The sequence below is a fragment of the Aquarana catesbeiana genome, linkage group LG13 (assembly GCF_042186555.1).
Source record: "Aquarana catesbeiana isolate 2022-GZ linkage group LG13, ASM4218655v1, whole genome shotgun sequence".
NCBI lineage: Eukaryota > Metazoa > Chordata > Amphibia > Anura > Ranidae > Aquarana > Aquarana catesbeiana.
In genome coordinates, this window is record NC_133336.1 from 228,632,781 (window position 1) to 228,658,265 (window position 25,485).

Sequence of the window (25,485 nt, forward strand, 5' to 3'; positions counted from 1 at the left end):
TGGCCACTTGCACCTCCGTCCTACATTTGAGACAGTCGATGGTTCCTAAACCCAGCCAACTGGAAGAATACAGACAAGAAAGGAAGTCTCTGACTAGGGATGGACAAAATTGAGGGGTTTTCCTGCATTCAAAATTTGTGTAAACCTGAAAATTTGGGTAAAATTTTTCATTTGCATCAGAATCCATGGGGGAGGCAATTTGAAGGTGGTTTATGGTGGTTTTAAAGGGTGCAGTGGGCTTTCAAATGGCTCCCAGATGTTATGGAAGTTCCTTTCATCTATGCTGGGCCCGTTCTAGTGCCAAAGATGGACCATTGTTAGTGAGGAACATGAAAATTAGGTATTGTGAGGAACATGGCATTTTGGAATTGACTGCCCATTTGTTACCTGCATATTGTTATGATTTCCAATTAGTAGCCCAGAAATTGTCATTATTGCTCATTTGTTTCCCATGTATTAGAAAGATTGACTCTTTCGTCTCACATATTGTGATGATAAGCCAATTCTTCTTACATTGGTGGTCAGTGGGAAGAATGTCCCTTACATTGGTGGTCAGTGGGAAGAATGCTTCTTACATTGGTGGCCAGTGGGAAGAATGCTCCTTACATTGGTGGCCAGTGGGAAGAATGCTCCTTACATTGGTGGTCAGTGGGGAGAATGCTGCTCCTCACATTGGTGGTCAGTAGAAAGAAAGCCCCTACTTTGGTGGACATTGCAAAGAATAGAGATACCTCAAAAGATGATTGAGATCAGTGGTTACTTATCTGAGAAGCAGACGGTTCTCATTGCTCAGGAACCTCTAACAACCTCTGAAGGAGCCCTAGGTGTCCATGGAACTCTGGTTGAGAAAGGTTGATCCACCATGTCTATTAATGTTGTGTATGTATTGTAACAAATAGATTGCCATATACTTTACCCCCCATTTCTTAAGCAAATCTAAGTTTTTAAAAAATAATTTTCTTTCTTTTTGATTTTTTTCTGTCAGGTCGGAGATGAACAGCCAGGACCAGGATGGGTCCCATATCCAGCAGGACTGGAGCCCCACCATGTACTCTGTTTTTGAGGAGGACAGTAACAGCAGCTGCAGCTCTGTGGCTACATCCATCCTGAGCCTGAGAGCCGGAGAGAGCGAGGACCCTGATGCAGAGGAAAAGGTCTGCGCCGTGTGTGGTGATCGGGCTAATGGCTATCACTTCCATGTCCTGACCTGCGAGGGCTGCAAAGGCTTCTTCAGGTAATGCACACCTACCAACATTATGGTCCCGAATCCTGGGGCACCAATATCACCAGCACAGTCCACATTTTATGAGCCCACTTTTTGGGTGGGTTCATCCAAATCACGTCCACTTTACCAAGAGGTGTCACCAAGACCCCACCTCTTAATATATAGGGATTGCCTATCATGCCCACTTTATGGATTGATCCCACCAAGAACCCACCTCTTAATATATAGGGATTGCCCATCATGCCCACTTTATTCATTGGTCTCACCAAGACCCTACCTCTTAATATGTCGGGATCTCCCATCATACCCACTTTCTGGATTGGTCCCACCAAGACCCAACATCATGCCCACGTTACGGATTGGTCCCACCAAGACCCCACCTCTTAATATGTAGGGATCACCTATCGTGCCCACTTTATGAATTGGTCCCACCCAAACCCCACCTCTTAATATGTCGGGATCTCCCATCATACCCACTTTCTGGATTGGTCCCACCAAGACCCAACATCATACCCACTTTACGGATTGGTCCCACCAAGACCCCACCTCTTAATATGTAGGGATCACCTATCGTGCCCACTTTATTAATTGGTCCCACCCAAACCCCACCTCTTAATATGTAGGGATCACCCATCATCCCCACTTTCTGGATCTGGTCACACCAAGACTCCACCTCTCAATATGTAGAGATCGCCCATCATTCCCACTTTATGGATTGGTCACACCAAGACCCCACCTCTTAATATGTAAGGATCACTCATTATTCCCACTTTATGGATTGGTCCCACCAAGACCCTACCTCTTAATATGTAGGGATTGCCCATCATGCCCACTTTATGGATTGGCCCCGTCAAGACCCCACCTCTTTATATATAGTGATCGCCCATCATGCCCACTTTATGGATTGGCCCTGCCAAGACCCCACATCCTAATATACTGGGACCGCTCACTCACAGCCCCCAATCTCCTCAATAAATATCTTTTTTTTTTTACTTCTCCTAGACGTTCCATGAGCAAAGGGTTAACGTTTACCTGTCCGTTCACGCGGTCCTGTCCGGTCACCAAAGCCAAACGCAGACGGTGCCAGGCGTGCCGGCTTCAGAAGTGCCTGGATGTGGGGATGAGGAGAGACAGTGAGTACAGTCTATGTGTTTAGCAGGGGGATTCTGACATTTAGGTAACCGCCATTGTTCGGTGTTAACTGTCATTTTAGAATCAAGAATACTTAGGGGGGGGAACTAAGGGGAACTCCAAGAAAACAGCTAAAAATAAGGTTAAAAATATGCATATGGGGTTGTCTTACCTACCAAAGGAGTTGTATTTCTGTCCATCCAGTCTGGAAATATACAGCCCATCACACAGTACAGCCAGAATGGGGACCAGACTTTTCTCTGCTGCAGTTAGGCAACACAAAGAGGTCACCTCCCCGCCCCCTGCTGCTGTTTGGACTACAAAGAAAGAGCAGCAGACAGATAAGGTTATCCCTCTGCTCATTCGGTCAGCATGTTTTCAGCACTATGGAGGAGTGGTGTGATTTGCTGAGACAGTGGGACCCATTCATACCATTGCAGTGCTCTGACGCATTTGAGGTAATGTGTGTTATGGCTGCCAATGTGCGTTTCATTTGGGCACCACATTCAAACCAACACACCAAAACGCACCAGTGATGTCATCACTGGGTCTCTGTTGTTCTCTATGCAATGGAGAAATATGATGGCTAGTGGGAGGGCTTCAGTACTCCTCTCAAGAGCCCTCAGTCCTGATGCAAGGAGGGGGAGGAGTTATGGAAATATCAAAATACCTTCATGGGTGGGTGTCTGACGTAAGGAGTGGGCGTTCCTAGGCAGACTGTATTTGCATAGATAACGCCCACATGTAATGTTTACGACCTAAAGCAGTGGGAGGAGTTCTGCGAATATCAAAATGCCTTGATGGGTGGGTATAAGTCTGAAGGAATGGGTGTTCCCAGGCAAGCTGCATTTGCATAGACAACGCCCACATGTGATGCTAAAGCCTTCATGATTGGAATTAGTGGAAGGAGCTATGCAAATATCAAAATACCTTAATGGGTGGGTATCAGTCTGGAATGGTCATTCCTACACAGGTTGTATTTGCATAGACAACGCCCACATATAATGTTTAGCATTTATGATTGAAAGCAGTGGGAGGAGTTATGCAAATATCAAAATGCCTTGATGGGTGCAGATCAGTCTGGAGGAATTGTCATTCCTATGCGGGTTGCATTTGCATAGACAACGCCTACATGTGATGCTGAGCCTTCGTGATTGGAAGCAGTGGGAGGAGTTATGCAAATATAAAACTGCCTTGATGGGTGGGTATCATTCGGGGGGGAGTGGGCATTCCTAGGCAGGTTGCATTTTGCATAGATAACGCCCACAGGTGATGCTGAGCCTCCTGAAATCCAATGAATGAAAGGGGCAGGGCCAGGGACAGTCAGGCTTTGGGAGGAAAGCGCTAGATGATGCTGGAAGTCCTCCAGCCAGGAAATAAAGCGGGTTCTATCTGACTTGCCGCAGCTTCTAATGCACATTGTGAGAAGCTCACAGTGTGCAGTGAAATCAGAGGAAGCTGTTTCAGTCCAGGAGAGGAGCCGGTACACCTGGAGGATGGAGGTCAGATTTAAAGGTGATAGTCAGTGGGATCTCTCTATAGGATTAATAGACAGGAAGTCAGGCATGCCTTCAGAAATACTTCCCTCCACTATCCCATCATCATTGTATACACTGGTGTCCGGTGGCCAGTGCCGGGACACGCGGGGGGCCAAAGGGGCGGCTGCCCTGGGGGCAATGGTTTATTGCAGGGATGGGGGCTCCCTGACCCTAAGGGAAGGCGGGTGGGGGATTGCGGTTTGGCATCTTCGCCCTGGGCACTGGATGACCTTGTCCCGGCACTGCCGCTGGCCCTTTAAGCTCCCTCTCTGGCCCCAGTAGGATATATACAATAAAATAGAAGTTTCCAGAGATCCCTCTCCCTGGCGGCAAATCCCATTACTTGACATTTCGGAGATCTGAGATGGAACCATTAAACCGTAAGCGCTTTTTAATGGAGTGCAAATTCGGCCCCCTTGGCCCAGAGCAATCACCGGCCACCGAGCCGCGCGCCGAGCCCTGACAGTCCATTAGAAAATTGATTGCCGAGCCGCCAGGGTCTCCATTTGTAGATCCCAAATGCCGCGGCTGCCGGTTAGACCTTCACGCTTTAAACAGGCGCTTCCAATCAATCGATGAGCCGCTAATGCTGTCTTCTGAATCCTAAATAAAGTGCTGGCCCAGGATCAGCAGGCTTTTCAAGGTGCTTCCAGGCAGAGCTGCAGCTTCTTGTTACATGGTAGCATGCTGTGCTACCTTCTAAGTGACGTGCCTGGTACTGGCTGGTTGAATCACTTTGGGGCTTTTTATATCTCCCTTTTTTGGGGGGGGGATTTTGATAGGCACGTTGCGTCGATGTGCATTTTTTTATCCGTTGCGCTATATAAAAATGCAGCATGCCTACATAATTTCTCAATGTGCTCCAAAACACTACTGTCGGGTGAATGGGGCACATGGACCGAAATTAACGCATTTGCGTTGCGGCAATGCATGTCACTTGCGTTGGTGCGATGTGGTGCCGCACGTTTGGAATGGTGCCACTGACACGCCTTGCCGATGGGCACGCATTTATGTGATTGTTGCAGTGCAGTGCGCAAAGCATGTTAGCGTCTTTCCGCTGATTAGAGATGAGTGATAATGTGATATACCAGGGCTGGGTCACAGAGCTTGCAATCAGAAAGGTGATCTTTATTAAGGGCTCATTCCCATCAGGTGCATTGAGCTGCGTTAATCCTCACAAGGACACGCTAAGACCCCTTTTATGTTGGCACTGCTGAGCAACAAAAACTCGACGGTTGAGGTGCCTTTTTAACTCGAAGCCAGGCAATGGCTGCCGGACAGCCCCGTACACGTCATGGCCTCATAGAGGTGATATGGCGCTGCACCATAATCATAATTCAATGACATCCAATGGGTGTGGTTGGGGTACGATGAGGAGGTACAATAGTGTGAAAATCTGAGCATGGGGTGAACCAGGTGAATGGGGCTGTGCCACAACTGTGATGCAACCATGGCCAATGGACGCATTCGGGTGCAGTGTAGAGTTATTTCTGGGTGAAATCCTGGGCATAAGTGTGAATAGGGCTGTGCCACAAATCAGTGTACATTGGGCACAGTTTTGGTGCTGTAAAGAAGTATTTCAGTGTGAAAATCCTGGGCATAGAGGTGAATAGCGATGTGCCGCAATCACGTCTAATAGAAGCATTTGGGGCACAGTGAAGAGGTATTCCATGTGAAACCTGAGTGATAGGGGTGAATGGTTCTGTAATTCAACCGCATCCGCATTTGGGGTACAGTGAAGAGGTATTCAGTGTGAAATACTGGGCATAGAGGTGAATAGGGCTGTGACACTACCACATCCAATAAACGGTTTTGGGGCACAATGAAGAGGTGATCAGTGTGAAATCTGGGTCATAGAGGTGAATAAGGCTGTGCCGCAACTGAGATGCAACAGTGTACGATGGGCACAGTTGGGGTTCTGTAAAGAAGCACTTCAGTGTGAAATCCTTGACATAGAGGTGAATGATGTCGTGTTGCATTTGGGGCGCAGTGAAAATGTATGTCAAAGGTATGTCAGTGCAAAATCTACCTGATCATAGAGGGGAATAGGGCCGTGCCACAACAGTGATGCAACTGCATCCAATAAACGCAGCCAGGGCTGGGTAATTAGATATTTCAGTGTAAAATCCTAAACATAGAGGTGAATGATGCTGTTACGCAAACGTGAGTCCAAGGGATGCATTTGGGGCGCATTAAAGAGGTAATTCAGTGTGAAATCCTGGGCATAGAGGTGAAAGGGGCCGTGCTGTAACCATGATGCAACCGCGTCTAATGCATGCATTTGGATCGCAGTAAAGAGATATTTCAGTGTAAAGTCCTGGCCCCTGGGCATAGAGATGAATGACGCCGTGACTGAGTCCAAGGGATGCATTCGGGTTGCAGTGAAGAGGTAATTTCTTCGTGAAATCCTGGGAATAAAGGTGAATAGGGCTGTGCTGCAACTGTGATGCAACTGCTTCTAATGGATGCATTTGGGGAGCAGTAAAGAGATATTTCGGGGGGCATAGAGAAGAATAGGGCTGTGCAGAAACTGTGATGCATCATGCAACTGTGTCTAAGGGATGTGTTTGGGGAGCAGTGAAGAGATATTTCAGTGGGCATAGAGGTGAATAGGGCTGTGCCATAACTGTGATGCAACTGTGTCTAAGGGATGTGTTTGGGGAGCAGTACAGAGATATTTCAGTGGGCATAAAAGTGAATAGGGCCGTGCCGCAACTGTGATGCAACAGCGTATGATGGGCACAGTTGGGGTGCTGTAAAAAAGTATTTCAGTGTAACATCCTTGGCATACAAGTGAATGATGCCGTGATGCATTTAGGGTGCAGTAAAGAGGTATGTCAGTGTGAAATCCTGATCATAGAAGGGAATAGGGCCGTGCCACAACTGTGATGCAACCGCATCCAATAAATGAGGTCAGGACTGGGTAAAGACATATTTCAGTGTGAAATTCTGAGCATAGAGGTGAATGGGGCCGTGTTGTAACTGTGACACAACTACATCCAATGGACGCATTTGGGGCACAGTGAAGAGGTCATTTCAGTGTGAAATTCGGGTCATAGAGGTGAATAGGGCTGTACCGCAAGTGTGATGCAACTACATCCAATAAATGCGGTCAGGGCTGGGTAAACAGATATTTCAGTGTGAAATTCTGAGCATAGAGGTGAATGGGGCCGTGTTGTAACTGTGACACAACTACGTCCAATGGACGCATTTGGGGCACAGTGAAGAGGTCATTTCAGTGTGAAATCCGGGTCATAGAGGTGAATAGGGCTGTGCCGCAACTGTGATGCAACCACGTACAATCCTAGACACCAATACTGCATGCTGCTGCCCTGAGTCGCAGACCCTTCCACCAATGTCAGAAGTTACAGCTGCATTTAGTGCCGCTCCTCACTGTTACTAAACGCCAAACATTTATGCAGCTGCCATGCCATAAATTCCACAACTGTGATGCAACAGCGTATGATGGGCACAGTTGGGGTGCTGTAAAGAAGTATTTCAGTCTAACATCCTTGGAATAGAGGTGAATGATGCTGTGATACATTTAGGGCGCAGTGAAGAGGTATGTCAGTGTAAAATCCTGATCATAGAAGGGAATAGGGCCATGCCGCAACTGTGATGCAACCGCATCCAATAAATGTGGTCAGGGCTGGGTGAAGTCATATTTCAGTGTGAAATTCTGAGCATAGAGATGAATGGGGCTGTGTTGTAACTGTGACACAACTACGTCCAATGGACCGCATTTGGGGCACAGTGAAGAGGTCATTTCAGTGTGAAATCTGGGTCATAGAGGTGAATAGGGCTGTGCCGCAACCACGTACAATGGGCACAGTTGGGGGTGAGGTACAGAAGTATTTCAGTGTGAAATCCTGGGCATAGAGGTAAATGGGGGTGAATGGGGCCGCGCAGCAACCATCGTGCAACCACATAGCCAACTTTGTTGAGCCTGTAATGAACACAGCGCAATGCACCTAATGTAAAGAACACCTGTTTGAGTGCAAGCTCTGTTGCCCGCCCCCGCTATGTCTCATAGTCAGCCATATTTATTGAGGGGACGGCTTGCCCAGCTGTTTAAAGGGCCAGAAGATAAAAAGTAACAGTTTGGTTACACTGTATTACTTTTAATATCTGATCATAATCTGATCAATCCATTGTTCTGATGAATTGAGGGGGAGCAGTGCGCTCACACGCAGGCACGCACATCACTTACAAGGGTGTCAGGAAATGGGCCACCACTAATCGCCCCTTCCAATAGTCATCAGAGATACAACAACTGGTTACAAATTGAGCAATCTCAGCCCTGGGTCCTTCTAAAACAATATTCTCCCCGCAGACCAGAATAGACGCCCAGCCCGCGTTCCCGAGTCTATAAATAGGCCCGGTGCCCGTTCGCCTCCCATCGCTGTTTATACCTGCGAAATCCTTTGATGTCGTTTCAGTAAACATCAGAGATGACAGCGAATAGGAAGATTAGGAGCTTAACGCGGCCTGAAAAAAAAGAAAGAAGCCTCCGGGGACCCCCGGGGGAAGGCGATGGGAGGAGGAGGAGGAGGGGGGAGAGGGGGGGGGATTGTGACAGAAGTCCGCAGGAAATGCAGGAACATGGAAAACATCAACACGTTTCGTCCTGCCGCCGGCACGCGCGGCTGTTTAATATTCTGGTTTTAACTTGATGTGGTAAATATTAAATCCGGGTTTAATCCAGGACACAACAATGGAATTTATGGCATGGCAGCTGCATAAATGTTTGGTGTTTAGTAACAGCGGGGCGCAGCGCTTAATGCAGCTGTGACTTCTGACATTGGTAGAAGGGTCTGTGACTCGGGGGGGGGGGGGGACCAGCATGCAGTAATGGTGTCTAGGATTGGTCAAGAGATTGCCGATGGCTTTGTTACCAGTGCCGGGTGATGAGAGCGTTGCTCTGTAACCAGATAGACCGGAATACTCTCCAGGCATTCAAATTCAGCAAGTTTTAGATGTGTTTTTAGGAACTCTATAGACTGCATTTTGACGAAAGTTGACGAAATGTTCGAATGTAAATCACTGATTTTTATAATTTTTTTGGCCACAAAAATCCATATATATCCATATGGCCACTAGGTGGAGCTACTTATAGGTACTTAGCTTCATCTAGTGGCCAAATGCAGCCATATATATCCATATGGCCACTAGGTGGAGCTACTTATAGGTACTTAGCTTCATCTAGTGGCCAAATGCAGCCTTTTCTATTATAAATCAATGAATGATTTAAATAAACTCTATAGACTGTACGTTTTGAGGAAAGCGCATCAAAGATGTAGCATGCAGGACTTTTTTTTTTTAGCGCACCACACCTTAGACTCATGTAAAATGCACAGGCATAAACTGGGCTTAAAGGGGTTGCTTTGTAGGGAACTCGCATAGGCATTCACCCACCGAAAGTGCATGTCGATTAGTCCTGTGCAAATCGGAGAAAAAATGTAAATGTTCGAATGTAAATCATTGATTTTTATTATTTTTGTTGGCCAAAAAAATCCATATTTGGCCACTAGGTGGAGCTACTTATAGATACTTAGCTCCATCTAGTGGCCAAATGCAGCATTTTCTATTTTAAATCAATGAATGATTTAAATAAACTCTATAGACTGTGCGTTTGATGAAAGTGCATTAAGGATGTAGCATGCAGGAGTTTTTTGTTTAGCGCACCGCACCTAAGACGCATGTAAAATGCACAGGTACAAACCAGGCTTAAAGGGGTTGCTTTATAGGGAACTTGCATAGACATTCACCCACCGAAAGTCTATGTTGATTCATCCTGTGCAAATCGGGGGAAAAAAATGTAAATGTTCGAATGTAAATTATTGATTTTTATTATTTTTTTGGCCAAAAAAATCCATATTTGGCCACTAGGAGGTGGAGCTACTTATAGGTACTTAGCTCCTTCTAGTGGCCAAATGCAGCATTTTCTATTTTAAATCAATTTATGATTTAAATAAATTTTATACCAATATAATGCTGCTGTCACGGAACGTCCCTCACTCCGCTTGAGTGCTTCCATCAGTATACCACTTCCTTGTAGTCTGGACTCAGATATCAGATATTCCAACCGCTCTCAAGCATAAAACAAGGCGAGACTTGCTTCACGGCTAACATGGACTAACTTTATTTAGAATCAAAATTACAAGACTTTATATGTCGTTGGAACCTCCTCTAACAATACAACTGTAACCTAATTAACATGAGCTAGTTTACTAAATCATTTACCCAAACTAGGTGACTATGTTTCCTAGCTAGAGTTGCCACCTCATCCCTTTAAACCCTAACACCTTTGAATTACACAGGTTCTGAGGCTAATTAAATGCAGATAAGGCACCAAGTGAGTTTAATTACCACTTTAATCAGACACAGAACCTGTGTAATTAATATGTGTTCGGGTTTAAAGGGATGAGGTGGCAACCATACTCCTAGCTCATTGACTATTCAACGCACATTACCATAAACATCAACACAGGGTTAATTAGAACAAACAACAATGAGTTGAATACCCTTAGGACCTGTGGTAAGCCAGACTAAACGCATTTACATTAAACACATTATAGCTGACATCAGACAGGTGAGTGGAGTTGATGACATTAGCATCTTCTCACAGAGTCCCAACAGTATGACTCAGTCACTATTGCTACTATGGCAAATACAGGGTCCCCAAAGTCTGTGTGTCCTGGGGGACAAGGACCCGAAGCCAAAGTAACAACACCTCAAGGGTACCTCAAATGCCAGGGCCCATAATCTGTAGGCAAGAGGCTCACATTCAGTCCCCTCCAAAACCCTCTATCCCGGCTGAGTCTCTCACAGCTGCACTATCCAAATGTAATCATACGGTAACCGTACTGAATCATAATATTACTGGCTGCAGTTAAATAGTAGTGGTGAGATATTCTATTCCTATATAGGAATAGAATATCTCACCACTACTATTTAACTGCAGCCAGTAATATTATGATTCAGTACGGTTACCGTATGATTACATTTGGATAGCGCAGCATTATATTGGTATAAAACCTTTTGGCACAAGCATATGGGAGGTGATCAATGCCAGCAGCTGTCCTTTAATCATCTCTAATTATCATTTGGATTTTCACATGGTAGCTCGCAGGATTCTGTTTGTTTTTTTAATGATTTAAATAAACTCTATAGACTATGCGTTTTGATGAAAGTGCATCAAAGATGTAGCATGCAGGATTTTTTTTACCGCACCGCACCTAAGACGCATGGTAAATGTACTCACTTTTGTGAGATGCTGTAGGTTATAGTGGAAAAAAATACCTGTTGATCCTGCCAGAAATCCAGTGAACAAATAACATTCTGCACTCTCTACCTCTGCTGTCCTCTTATCAGTCACATTGTTCTCAGTTCTCTTTGTGGACTATAGAACACCTCCTATCCATGATGTGGAAAGGAGAAGATGGGGAGGTGGAGGGGGGTTGTACGGTGGTCCTAAAACACTTCCAGTCCTATGGTGACTAGACTACTCTTCCATAGATACAGTATAATTCTTCTAATACTGAAGGTATAATAGTACCAATGACATTTTGCGGTGTGTATGGTTTGCAGTGATCATGACGGATGAGGCTCTGATGGCGCGGCGCGAGCTGCGAATGAGGAAGAAGCAGGAGCGAATACAGAGGTCACAGCGGGTGGCGGAGGTCGGGTCGCTGAGCGAGGAACAGAAGCAGGTCATCTCCAGCCTCATAGATGCCAACCGGAAACACTTTGACTCCAAGTTTGAAAACTTCAAGGGATACAGGGTGAGCACGCTGCGACATAGGGTGGGGGTTGTAGCAGCTGCATGGAGTTTGGCATGTGTCAGGAGGCGGAGCTGTGACACGCATAGAAATAATTGCGGGTTTAGGAAATGTTGTCACACATTTTAATGGTACAAGCTGAATTTCAACAGGAATGGCCCCTGAAACCTGACCTGAATGTTTCCCATTTACTTTATCAGCCAGCAGGTGGAGCTGTGGGTTTCTTTTTGTACATTTACCACGCTAATCCTGACTGCTTTGCTGAAAACCACTTAATTACAGTGACAATTACCTGAAGTTTAGATTACAAGGCTAAATGATTTTCTGAACAAAATAAAGCTTTCCTTCCTCACCTGCCCTGCTCAGATGGAGCCATATGAAGATTCAGTTAGAGACGGGTGATATAAAAAAAGGGAGAAGCTTGTGCTGTGGTCTCACCTTAAAAAGTGCAAGTGCTCTGCAAATCCAGTGTTATGGGTGTCCCCTGTGTTAAAGCACAACTCTGGGCTCCTCCCCATGCCCCCTCCAAGTCACCCAACCCCCTCTCATCTGGAATTCTGTAGGACTGGCCTCTAAAATGTGACCATGACATGACCTTGGAAGGCATGCAGAAAAAGGAACCTATAGCCCAGGGGTGTCAAACTCAGTTTCATTGTGGGCCACATCAGCATTATGGTCGCCCTAAAAAGGTATGTTGTATCTGTAAGACTAGATGTCCAGAGCACCCCACCCTCCCACCCCCCTCCTTACATCAGATGAGCCCCCACCCACCTTCAGAGGTCAAGAATCTCCCCCACCATCAGAAGTCAAGAGTCTCCCACCCTCCCTTACATCACAGTGCACCTTTACCTTGTGCTGGAAGAAGCTGGGGGTGGAGATGGGAAGCAGAAAGTGCAGGGTCTGGAGGAGGACCAGAGGGGGGCTGGAGTCAGCTGCCAGAGCCTGCTGAGACCAGGGGAGGCAGAGACAAGGGGGTGCTGCGGCTGCACGGGATCTTTAGGAGAAACTCTGTCCTCCTCTCTACTGCCGACTACTGAAATGGAGTTGTGTGTGTGGAGGCTACTGCAGTTGCATTAGAGGTGTGAGGGCCACATGGAATAGCCTGGTGGGCCAGGTTCTGGCCTTGTGTTTGACACATGCGCTATAGTCCATGACACTGGGCGCCAATTCAATCTGGGGCACTGAGGACGTCTAGTGGCGGAAAGAGATTACTGCAGGGGACAGCTTCGTAGAGTAGGTGAGTATTGTAGCTAGTGATGAGTTGGGCTTAAAATGTTTTTTAATAAATCAGTTTACAAACTTGTACTAAAAAAAAACTAACAGAATAAAAAAAATAAACTTCGATTGGAGGTCCAATGGTTAAACTGTTTGTAAAACCACGCTCATGTCATGCTCAATCCAATAACGAATTTCAGTGTTATCCCACGATTAACCGGACAGGCCTCAATCCAGAGCAATCTAAACCTCTTATTAGGCATAGACAGAGAAATGCAGTTTGGCAGGTTGAAGGTCCATTGCTCGGGGAATGTCAATATGTAATATATTTTGTAGCACCGTTATCTCTCCCTATCACCCCTGCACCTTAGGTGACCTCATCCCCCTCCAGAGTTTGCTCAACAGCCTTGATCCGGCGAGCACCACCCTTAACAGTTGACCGTAATCAGATTCTTGGCCCGTATATCAGGTACATGACTATGACAACACAAGCCAACCAGAGCCAGATGGCAGCAGAATTGGCTGGCATCACTCCGAAAAATTACTTATTAACTGGAGATTGGGAGATAACCTGACACAGCGGGCACCGCACCTTAAAAGGAGAGATGCCATTTTAACCCTACGGTATGTTATAGTTATTTGTAACCCTTTTGGTTGGTCATGGGAGGACCAACAAGTCCTTTAAAACCAAAACCTGAGCGTTATGTATCCATTCTCTACCACCTTCTTCCAGGACCAAGCCCACCATGATACTTACCTGATGAGGAAAGATGTAGTTTGATACTTTGCTCTTCTAAAAAGTTGGAAAGTCTCCTTGTACAACAACAGACTCTTCAGTGCTGTGGGCCCTTGTTATCAGGGGAAAAGTGTACAATAATTGTTTGTACCCCACTTTGTTTGGTCATAGGGACCAACAATTACTTGAAAAGCACAACCTGGGAGGAGGGCCGTCTTCAACGTGGGGCAAAAGGGACAACTGCCCTGGGCCCAGTCATTGTTTCAGGGTCCAAAGCAGCTGCCCCTAGAGCCCAGACTCCCTGCAAATAGTTGATAAGTGGATTTGGCTATCACTCAAGAGATGATGGCGGAATTGAATGTTGGGGGGGGGGGGGATGGTGATTGGTTGGGTGTTATGTCTGCAGCCTGTGCTGTGATTGGCCAGCTCGGTAAAGTAAACCTTGTCCGGGGAGAGCACCTGTCAGTCCCGGGCACAGTCACACTGACTCCCCTCTCCCTCACCATCTCCAACAAGCTGCAGACCATCGGCCCACTGGAGAACTACTTTGCTGGAGGGTTCGGTGGGGTGTGCCTGGTGTTCGTCTGACATCCTCTGGACACTATTAAGGTGAGACCGCTGGCGGGGGGCAATGCAGCGGTCTGTGGAGGGAGGGGGTCCTGTGTAATGATGGGGGTAGTATGCAGGAGGGGGGTTGTGTGTAATGATGGGGATAGTATGGGAGAGAGGGGTCCTGTGTAACGATGGGGATAGTACGGGAGAGTGGCCCTGTGTAAAGATGGGGTAGTATGGGAAATGGGGTTCTGTGTAATAATGGGGGGCAGTTTGTGGGAGGAATCATGTGTAATAATGGAGGAAGGGGATCCTGTCTTACTACAGTTGGTGAGTACGTACTGTTACAGATCAAGCTAAGGCCTTGTTTGTGGACCAGTTCTTTATGTCTACATTATTAAAGTTTTTTTTAGATAAGTCTGCAGCAGGGATTTCTGTGTGTAGACTCCCCTGGGCTTTCCCCTTCTTATCTCTCAGCCAGTTCCTAGGGGGAACCGCCCACACTCTCATCTTCTCGTTATCCAATGATCAATCCAGGGGTTTGTTTTTTTGTTGGTTTTTATTGTTGGAACTCGGATAGGAGAAGGGAATAGTGGGATACTCCAACTGGGACTAATTACAGATGAGGATAACTCTCACTCGGCCTCACATGTTAGACGTGGTAACAGACTTGCTGTTATACCATACTACACTTGTATGGGAGAAATAAGTCCTTTACTCGCTCTGGCAGCAGACTTAGTGAAAATGTTTATCTTCAGAACACTCACTAGCATCCCCTTTGGCTGACACCCGTTCACTGACTCTACTAGCTGAAGGGGTGGCCCTCACAGGACAGGCCCCATGACACAGATCTGTACTCACCGTAGGCCGAAACAGATCCTTTCTGGAGTGTCTCCCTTCCAGTCATCTCTACAGGACATCTGGGTTACAGCTTTACTCGGATTCAGGCCCTCAGGTCAACCACCCGAGGCCGCATGGCAGCTTGTGCGGAGGGGGGGCAGCCGCCCCACTTTCCAGTCAAAGACCCCCGAGCACATGTGCCCTTGGCATACATACAGTCACCAAGCATGCACTGAGGCACTTTCCTCTGCCAATGGCAAGGGCTGTAACTATGCTTGTGCTCTCATTTGTCAGGTTTCCTCCCACTGTCCAATATGCCTCCCTATTGGACCAGTGGCTGGGGGGGTATCTGTCCATCCTTTACCATCCTCTTCTAGCACTGGGATCCACTATGTTACGTGCCTGATGATAGAAGGCATAGTTTGACCCTTTGTTCTTCTATAAAGTTGAGAAGCCTCCCTGTACAAACACAATGACCCCCAAGTGCCATGGGCAGTAGAGAAGAAACAGGTCATACATTTTTAAAAGCAGTATGCAGAACGGATAGCATTTATTCATCCCTTACTTTCATTATCAATAATATAAGAAAAATGCTTGTCCTCTACCCCCTAAGTTACCTTTAATGCAGGCCATGCACAGAGCAATTTTAAGGCAACTTCAATCATTTCCAACCAAAACAACTAAAAATGTAATGGCGGCCTACCACCGATACGTTAGATTATGTAATGGTAGATCACAAACTTCAAATGTACCTAAGGATCTCAAGTCAATGATGGTGGCCTCTTGAAGATTTCTTATTCAACTACCTCTAGAAGCTAACACAGGTCAAGCAAGGGGCGATAAAAGGGCACAAGTGCCTAGATGCAGGAACTGTTGACTGGAACTTGGGATGCGCTGGTATGTGAAGGAATACAGCTGGTAATACACATCGGAAGAACCAAGTTTAGAGTCAGGTCACAGGTCGGGGTCAATAACAGTCAAGTAGCAAGGCAACAAATCATAAGAAAACGTGAGGTTGGGAAAAAGCAGAGGTCAGCATTATGTGAACAAGTTGGTTAGCGGGATCTTGATCAAAGGTCCAGGCTGATGGCAGTAATATAGGTGGTTGGTAATCATAGGCAGAAAAGGGAAAGCCAAAAGCAGGTCAGACAGAAGTTGGGTCAGTAATGAAGTTTAGAAGCAAACTCAGGAACAGGGATTGCAGTTCACAGGAAACCCAGACTGAATGACCATTTAGCAATGAGAATATAAAGGACGCAGGTTTATGTGGAGGACATGCACAAACTTTCGCACCCCCCAAGAAAAGCCCACACAGCCTTACTGGGTCAGGCCTTCACCTACACCACTGAACCATTCATGGGCCATTTTGAGAATTTGATGAAGAGGTTTATGGCAGCTCTCTTGCCCCTGTTCCAGCTCACTTGCCTCTATACTCCTTTTTACTTGCAGTTACAACCACAAGTGGTAAAAGCCAGATGGGGGAATTCGCCAATATCAAGTCCTGCTTGTAGCCCCCATCATTTGAACCAGTACCCTGAAGACCAGGAGCTAATGGAGGGTGTTGACCCAAAAGACTTTAAAGAACTGCCCCACTTTGCAGATCTCAGCACCTACATGATACAGCAGGTCATCAAGTTTGCCAAGGACATCCCAACTTTTCGGTGAGTTCATGTTTTGATCACCCTTTCCATTTGGAACTGGTTATACGAGAGAATGTTAGCCCCCGCCATCACGTATGAGTTTATAAACAGTGCAAGGTAGGCTTAATTACAGAGGGTGATACCATGCAAACCCCAAATCATGAAAAAATTAACCCATTTGGAAAAATCTGTTCTGACCATCTATGGTGACATCTTCAATCTACCCTGATGGCTTCTTCAAAACATGTGATTGATTAACTGGCAAGTCCAAGAGGGATTGACACCTTTGCCGTTGTCTTGGGGGTGGGGTTTAAAATTCAAAATACAGAAAGGAAGGCCCGTAGACGTGGTGTATCTGGATTTTGCAAAAGCATTTGACACAGTTCCCCATAAACGTTTACTGTACAAAATAGGGTCCGTTGGCATGGACCATAGGGTGAGTACATGGATTGAAAACTGGCTACAAGGGCGTGTTCAGAGGGTGGTGATAAATGGGGAGTACTCAGAATGGTCAGGGGTGGGTAGTGGGGTTCCCCAGGGTTCTGTGCTGGGACCAATCCTATTTAATTTGTTCATAAACGATCTGGAGGATGGGATAAACAGTTCAATCTCTGTATTTGCAGACGATTCTAAGCTAAGCAGGGCAATAACTTCTCCGCAGGATGTGGAAACCTTGCAAAAAGACCTGAACAAATAAATGAGGTTCAATGTAGAAAAATGTAAAATAATGCATTTGGGTGGCAAAAATATGAATGCAATCTATACACTGGGGGGAGAACCTCTGGGGGAATCTAGGATGGAAAAGGACCTGGGGGTCCTAGTAGATGATAGGCTCAGCAATGGCATGCAATGCCAAGCTGCTGCTAATAAGGCAAACAGAATATTGGCATGCATTAAAAGGGGGATCAACTCCAGAGATAAAACGATAATTCTCCCGCTCTACGAGACTCTGGTCCGGCCGCACCTGGAGTATGCTGTCCAGTTCTGGGCACCAGTCCTCAGGAAGGATGTACTGGAAATGGAGCGAGTACAAAGAAGGGCAACAAAGCTAATAAAGGGTCTGGAGGATCTTAGTTATGAGGAAATGTTGCGAGCACTGAACTTATTCTCTCTGGAGAAGAGACGCTTCAGAGGGGATATGATTTCAATTTACAAATACTGTACTGGTGACCCCACAATAGGGATAAAACTTTTTCGCAGAAGAGAGTTTAATAAGACTCGGGGCCACTCATTACAATTAGAAGAAAAGAGGTTTAACCTTAAACGACGTAGAGGGTTCTTTACTGTAAGAGCGGTAAGGATGTGGAATTCCCTTCCACAGGCGGTGGTCTCAGCGGGGAGCATTGATAGCTTCAAGAAACTATTAGATAATCACCTGAATGACCGCAACATACAGGGATATGTAAGGTAATACTGACACATAATCACACACATAGGTTGGACTTGATGGACTTGTGTCTTTTTTCAACCTCACCTACTATGTAACTATATGTAACTATGACTTTTGTGACTGAATAGTCTGAAGGGTTCAAAAATCGAAGAATTGATACAGCCCACCATGACTTTTTATTATTATTATACAGGATTAATATAGCGCCAACAGTTTGCGCAGCGCTTTACAACATGGGGCAGACAGTACACTTACAATACAAATCAATACAGGAGGGATCAGAGGGCCCTGCTTGTTAGAGCTTACAATCTAGAAGGGAGGGTCAAGTGGAAACAAAAGGTAATAACTGTGGGGGATGAGCTGATGGAAAAAAAAATGTAAGTACAGTTAGGTGTGGGTAGGATAGGCTTCTCTGAAGAGAAGTCTTGATTTGAGTGGGGCCTTTATTAAAGAGGAACTGTTGTGGTGACCCTTAGTGATATCTCACATCAAGACTAGAATGGTTTATCTACTCCCCTTTCTTCATATTTTACCCACTGGGGCTATAACTCCATTAGAGACAGTTTTGTATAACCATCCATCCATTTTTCGTTCACCAGCTCCTTGGCGATCGATGACCAGATCTCTCTCCTGAAAGGGGCCACCATGGAAGTCAGTCAGATCCAGTTCAACTCTGTCTTTAATCTGGAGACCAGCCAATGGGAATGTGGCAAGATTATATTCAGCATTGAAGATGGGGCCCTCTGTGAGTACCTGGGATGCTGGGTCTAGCTTTGCATCAAGGCTCGACAATAAAGTTGTCTTAAATTTTGTATGGAGTGTGGAAGGGTTAGGGCCTCTGTGGGTTTTAACTGCTGTCTGTTGAAGAAATCCTGTCTTCCTGTCTTGATTTTCACGCAAGCGCTAAAGGGAACCATACTAGAAGGGACACAGGCCACAATAAAAACTCATAAAGTCTTCTACCCATTTCCTATATTTTTTCAAGTGTTTAACACTTGCCCTATTGGGGAGTCACTTTGTCCCATTGGGGAGTCTTCTCAGTTCCCGTTTCATAAAAATTGTGTCTGAGGTTCCATTCTCAATCCATCCAACTCTCATAGGTTCTTATGATGTGTTGCTGAGCCTTTGTTCAGAGGACTAATCTGTATTTTTTTCCACCTTCTACCCAGCTGGGTTCCAACGAATGTTTTTGGAGCCTTTGTTGAAATTCCACATCACCTTTCGCAAGCTGAAGCTTCATGAGGCGGAATACGTCTTGATGCAAGCCCTGGCCCTCTTCTCTCCAGGTAACCAGAATTTTTCACCTATTATTGATCAACACAATATGCAATATGAGTGAAAGTGTATATAGTACTTAAGGTGAATCTGTGTTTTGTCAACAGCAACATGTACACTTATTAGACATGTGCAATTCATTCATTACGAATCCAAACACAGACAAAACTTTTGTTATTCGAAGATTCGGATGTACAGCGGAACCTTGGTTTATGAGTAACGCGGTTAACGAGCGTTTTGAAAGATGAGCAACTTTTTTTTTTTTAATTCTGACTCGGAGTGTTGTCTCGCAAAACTAGCAGAATTCAAGCTAATGGGGTGTGCAGTACCGCATTTGGCCAGAGGTGCAGGGGCGCCTGGGACACTTGGAACAGTTCGGAAATACTCGGAAACACTCGGAAATACTCAGTTCCTGTCCCCGAGGATTTCTGAGGCTCTCGGCCCCCCCACCTTTGGCCACATGCGGTATTGCATATAATAGAAATCAATGCGGAACAAATTATCTTTGTTTCCATTGACTTCTATGGGGAAACTCACTTTGATATGCGAGTGCTTTGGAATACAAGCATTCTCCTGGAACGGATTATGCTCGTAATCCAAGGTTCCACTGTATCCGAATTTCTGACTCACAATAAGTAACGAATTTCAATGAATGCAAAATAAATTATAATGAGACAAATTATCCGAATTTGAAAATGAATTCAAACTTGAAACATATTGCATTAAATACAGTAGAGTATGAAAGTGAAATAAGATGAAGATTCCTACTTAGGCTGTTTTATAGAATGGAATAGAATAGAATAAAATAGAACGAATATAGCTGTCTTCCAAAATTCAAACTTTGAATGTCGAATAAATTCTAATTTCGAAATGATTTGAAAATAACCGATATACGAAACAAATTCTTAAAATTAATCATTCTAACATAACTAATAAGACGAAACAAGATGATTAAAAATAACAGAACACATTTTTTCCATAGTCCACATCTCTAACACTTGGGTTCTGGGCTGTATATACTTATTTTCACTTTAATCTCCCACAAGCCAGTTTGACCAAAGGAGCATAGAGCAAATGCTTGGTGCAAGCTCTAAAAAAAATCAACCAACTTGGAGCTTACACAGAGCTAAGGACTGCCTCCCCACCTTCATGTGACAGTGCTGGTGTCTGGTGATTGGTCACTCAGGTGACCAACACTGCAGGTGGGGGTTCATCTTTGAGCACCTAGAGGAAAATAACTAGGCAATGAACAGCAGTGGAAGGGGCCTACTCACAGTATACAAGGTAACATATAGAATACCATAGTCTTTGTACCCCAACATTATTTTTTAATTACTGTGCAACAAGTAAGAATCGACCAGCTGTCTGTAAGGCACAGAGTGCAGGAGTCAGGAGAGTATAACGCATAGGTCAGTAGACAGAGTACAACAACAACAAAAAAACTCCCTCCCTAATTTCTACATTACAGATCTCCCTCCCACTAGTAAATGCCCCCCCCCCCCCTCAGTACAGCTTCCCCCACCCTTTCCCTTTATATATCCCCCCTCCCAATACAACTCCCCCTTTCCTTAGTACAGATTTTCCCCCCGTACAGAACCACCCAGCACAGATTTCCCTCCCCAGTACATATTCCCCTCCAGTACAGCACCCCCTCCCCCTTCAGTACAGAACCACCCAGTACAGATTTCCCCCTGCACTACAGAACCACCCAGTACAGATTTCCCCCTGCACTACAGAACCACCCAGTACAGATTTCCCCCTGCACTACAGAACCACCCAGTACAGATTTCCCCCTGCACTACAGAACCACCCAGTACAGATTTCCCCCTGCACTACAGAACCACCCAGTACAGATTTCCCCCTGCGCTACAGAACCACCCAGTACAGATTTCCCCCTGCGCTACAGAACCACCCAGTGTAGATTCCCCTCCCCAGTACATATCCTCTCCAATACAGCTCCCCCCTTCCTTAGTACAGATCTCAAAGGCCCCCCCCCCCCCCAGTAGTACATACAAGTACATATCCCCCTCCAGTACAGCTTCCCTACCCCCCCCCCCCTTTTTTTTTTAGTACAGATCTTCCCCACCAGTACAGCTGCCACCAGTACAGATCTCCCCAGTAATACAGATCCCCCATCAGACCAGGCTTTTCAGAGTTCTCATGGCTATTTGAATTTTTTTTTATAAACACACCCCTGAGTGATACCATTTTTAGACAGAGCTGTGTGTTTCCCTTATCAGTTTCCCAGTTTTACATGGCTTTCCGCACCAGTTAGCCACTGGGATGCTTATCTTGTTATTTCCACAAGGGTGATACATTGTAACATAAATATAAGGTGGGGAAGGAAGAGAGTATATGCAATCTATGGAGAATATTGAGACATAGAGAGGGAAGACTGCAGATCAGATTACAGGAATTCTGTTCATTCTGAGGTTATCCCTCTTCCAGACGACTTCTGCAAAACACTGAAAGAAAAACCTTAAGCTGCTTCTGGTTTGTATACTGTACATCATATTCATTCTTGGCATTGTACTGTTTGTGTATTTAGCTCTTCACAACCCTTTATTGTAGAATCGATATATAACGTACCATTTCTCTATTAGACCGCCCGGGTGTCATCGAACATGACCTTATTGATGAGATCCATGAGAAGACGGCTCTGACGCTGAAATGCTACATTGACTATCACCACCCTCTGCCAGACAGCAGGTAACCCATTGCTGCACAGATATGTTCCAGATTGTTAGGTACGTAGAGGCATGGGAAGGTGTCCAATGCCAGTACTACCACAAATACCCTCATTGTACCTCTACCTCTAGAAGCTGCCAGAATTGCTGAGCTCCCAGTTTGGACTTGCTTACATGTTTTAAGAAACCTTGGCTTGTTTTACTGGAGGACTTCTTAGTTCCATGAAGGTCACCTCATCATAGTTTATACTTATACTTTCACATTGGTGGTCAAGACCTGCTCTATAGACCACTTTAAGAAGGTTCAAAAAACATCAAATGTTCACATTTCCATAAAAAAAAAAAAAAAAAAAGAAGAAAAAGCACCGCTGTTTTTCCAGTTCTTCCATTTTCATGACCGATTCTGACATCTTGTGAAGTTATAACATTGAAACATAACATATTTTTTTTCTATTATTATTAGGTTCCTTTATGCCAAACTTCTGTCTTTGTTGGCCGAGCTCCGCACCTTAAATGAGGAGAATGCAAAGCAGATGATCCACATTCAGAACATAATGTCTGACGCTATGACCCCGCTGATGAAGGAGATTTTCAGCTGAAGGACATAGCCTGCTAGAAATGATGAAACACAAGCTGTGACGGGGCATTGCTGCCAAGCGTTATCCTTGGATGCTTCTTGTCCCGGTTATGTTTGGGCTTGCTCGGCCTGTACGCACAAAAAACTGTTCTTCGGAATGCTGGCCGATGTTTAACATGAACTGGTTGGAAAGGAACCTATTTCATATTCAGTGCACTTTTACCCAATGGCTATTAACTGTGGAAGGACTTCTGTTACGGGAGACAGAAAAATAAACTGACCGAATAGGGACAAGGTCATTAAAGGTGCCAAAGTAACGGACAACATTCTACAAGATATCAAGGACTTTTTGAAAGGACAACTTTGCTATTGTCACATGATTTCAGAACGAATACATCAACTTCTCATGATGGTTTGAGGACCTCTGTATAATGATTTGATGATGAATAGGCCAATTTCTCATGATGGTTAGAGGACCACCTCCTCATCAGTATAATGATTTGAGGATGACTATGCCAACTTCTCCTGATGGTTAGAGGACCACCTCCTCTTCAATATAATGATATTGAGGATGACTATACCAACTTCTCATGATGGTTTGAGGGCCTCTGTATAATGATTTGAGGATGACTATGCCAACTTCTCCTGATGGTTAGAGGACCACCTCCTCTTCAGTATAATGATTTGAGGATGATTATGCCAACTTCTCATGATGGTTAGAGGACCACCTCCTCATTAATATGATTTAAGGGTGAATACACCAACTTCTCATGTCTCATGACCACCTCCTCACCCATTTAATCATTTGAGGATGAATAGGCCTCAGTACAATAATAATTTGAGGATGAATACAGCAACTTCACATCATGATTATAGGACAGCTTCCTCAACAGTAAAATGATTTCAGGGTGACTACTCCATGTTTGCATTATGAGTAGAGGACAACTACGCTATCTTAAGACAACGATCTGAGGACCACTGTTGCATCTCACAGGGATTAAAAAACCACCTCATCATTGGGAGGATAACTACGCCATCCTGACATATTGATATTTGGACCACTATGCCATCTTTTCATATGGACTAGAGAACTACTACCCCGTCATTTGATCATAATGTAGATACTTACAGTATGTTTGGTTGTCCTGTTTGGAAATAATACTCTTTGGAAAATCTAGACAAAGAAATGTGAGAATGTGAGCTTTTTGAAGAAAATTATATAAATACTTGAAGGATAAGACCTTGTATGGACTTTCTGGAAGACTAATATGTTTTAAGACCAGTGAATGGTCTACAATGAGCAGTAAAGGGTCAGTCCACCTAAAAATTATATTTTAGTTGTAGATCAGCCTTGTTAGGTAGATTGGGTGTCCAGCAGTAAGATCTCCCTGCCATAATTCCTAACTTTGTTGCTGTTTACTTGGGGGTTTTGGATGTCCCTGCTCAATTTTGTGTCACAGTTCCTCCTATTATCACCTATGAAACAAGTATAAAATCAGCACAGGGATGGTGTGAACCCCTCAAAATGGGCACAGCAGATGTACAGACCTGTGAACTCAGCACAGGGATGCTGGGATCTCCTCATAATGGGCACAGCAGGTGTACAGACCTGGGAACTCAGCACAGGGATGGTGGGAACCCCTCATAATGGGCACAGCAGGTGTGCATGGCCAGGAACTCAGCACAGGGATGGTGGGGACCCCTCAGTATTGGCAAAATCGTTTTTCAAACCCGGGAACTCAATGAAGGGACGGTTAGAACCCCCAAGAAGGGGCAGTTGTTCAGGCCATCCACCAAATCTTCAAATATCAGGTGGACTGACTCTTGAATGTAATATTTGCATATAGGACATTTGAAGAACGGTTGATTTTAGATCGCTGATTCCACACAACACTCAACATGCCACAACCATGGATGAGCGAGTCACTTTGGCAAATCACTTGTCAGATCTGCGCTACTACTTATGGAAGTTGACTAAATGAAGCCATAAGGAGAGCATATACAGACCAGAGACCCATTTTTATTGTTATCTGCAGCACTGAAACGAACGCCTCCTGAATCAATCTTAAGGAATGATACAAAACTTTCTGAAAGCTTATTTAGTTGTTGTCCTGATTGCTTAGTGGTCTTTGGAAGGTCACTTTGCAGCTGCTGTAAAAAAAAAAAAAAAAAAAAAAGTAAAAAAAAAAATATGCCTCTCTGCTGCCTAGCAGTTGTCCACCTGCCCTGCAGTAGGCAGGTCCCTGAATGTTCCTACATCATGATGTGCTTGCTACAGGTTGCCTGCCTTGGTCCAGATCAGTATTGAAGCCAGAGGATCAGAGTAACAGCCAGGCAACTGACAATTTCAAAAGGCTGGCAATTGCAGCCTCACGGTGCTCTCAGGGAAATTAAGCATCTTATTACGATGCCAAAGCATCTGTTCTGCTGCCAGAAGCTGCCCAGGTGCCCATCCCATTTACCGTCAGCTGCATGACCCAAATTGGGAATAACATATGACTACGCTGTGTGAGCCTCACAGATTCCCTAAGCACAATACTGCTGATTAAAGGTTACTTATTCAGAACACTGTGTGTTCTATCCTTTATAAAAAGTGTGACCAGCCAATCCATAGTCAGGTTGAGGAGTGAGAGACATCCCTGAGGAACCTGGTGGTAAATGTCTATGGCAGGGTTTCTCAACCAGGGTTCCGTGGAACCCTTGAGTTCCTCTAGAGGTTGTTAGGGGTTCCCTGAGCAATGGTCAATTTCTGCCTCTCAGGTAAGTTTTTAAGGACACCATTGATCTTTTTAGTTATCTGTAAGGGGGTAATCCCCCAATAACCACAAGTGTAAAAAGCATTCTTCTCATTAACCATCACACTAATGTGAGTTGTAGATTTTTCATTTTTAACAGGGG

General features: G+C 45.1%; 1 protein-coding gene across 1 annotated transcript in view; it reads left to right on the forward strand.

Annotated features, from left to right (window-relative positions):
• Window positions 1-25,153, forward strand: part of NR1I3 (nuclear receptor subfamily 1 group I member 3) — a 52,278-nt gene extending 27,125 nt beyond the window's left edge. Inside the window, exons 2-9 of the mRNA XM_073609376.1 lie at window positions 986-1,234; window positions 2,228-2,358; window positions 11,485-11,678; window positions 16,468-16,679; window positions 18,648-18,793; window positions 19,218-19,334; window positions 21,927-22,032; window positions 22,474-25,153. Coding sequence (XP_073465477.1) covers window positions 993-1,234; window positions 2,228-2,358; window positions 11,485-11,678; window positions 16,468-16,679; window positions 18,648-18,793; window positions 19,218-19,334; window positions 21,927-22,032; window positions 22,474-22,609 — 1,284 coding nt within the window. The 5' untranslated portion in view covers window positions 986-992 and the 3' untranslated portion in view covers window positions 22,610-25,153. The remainder of the gene's footprint in view (window positions 1-985; window positions 1,235-2,227; window positions 2,359-11,484; window positions 11,679-16,467; window positions 16,680-18,647; window positions 18,794-19,217; window positions 19,335-21,926; window positions 22,033-22,473) is intronic.
• The last annotated feature ends 332 nt before the right edge of the window (window positions 25,154-25,485 follow it).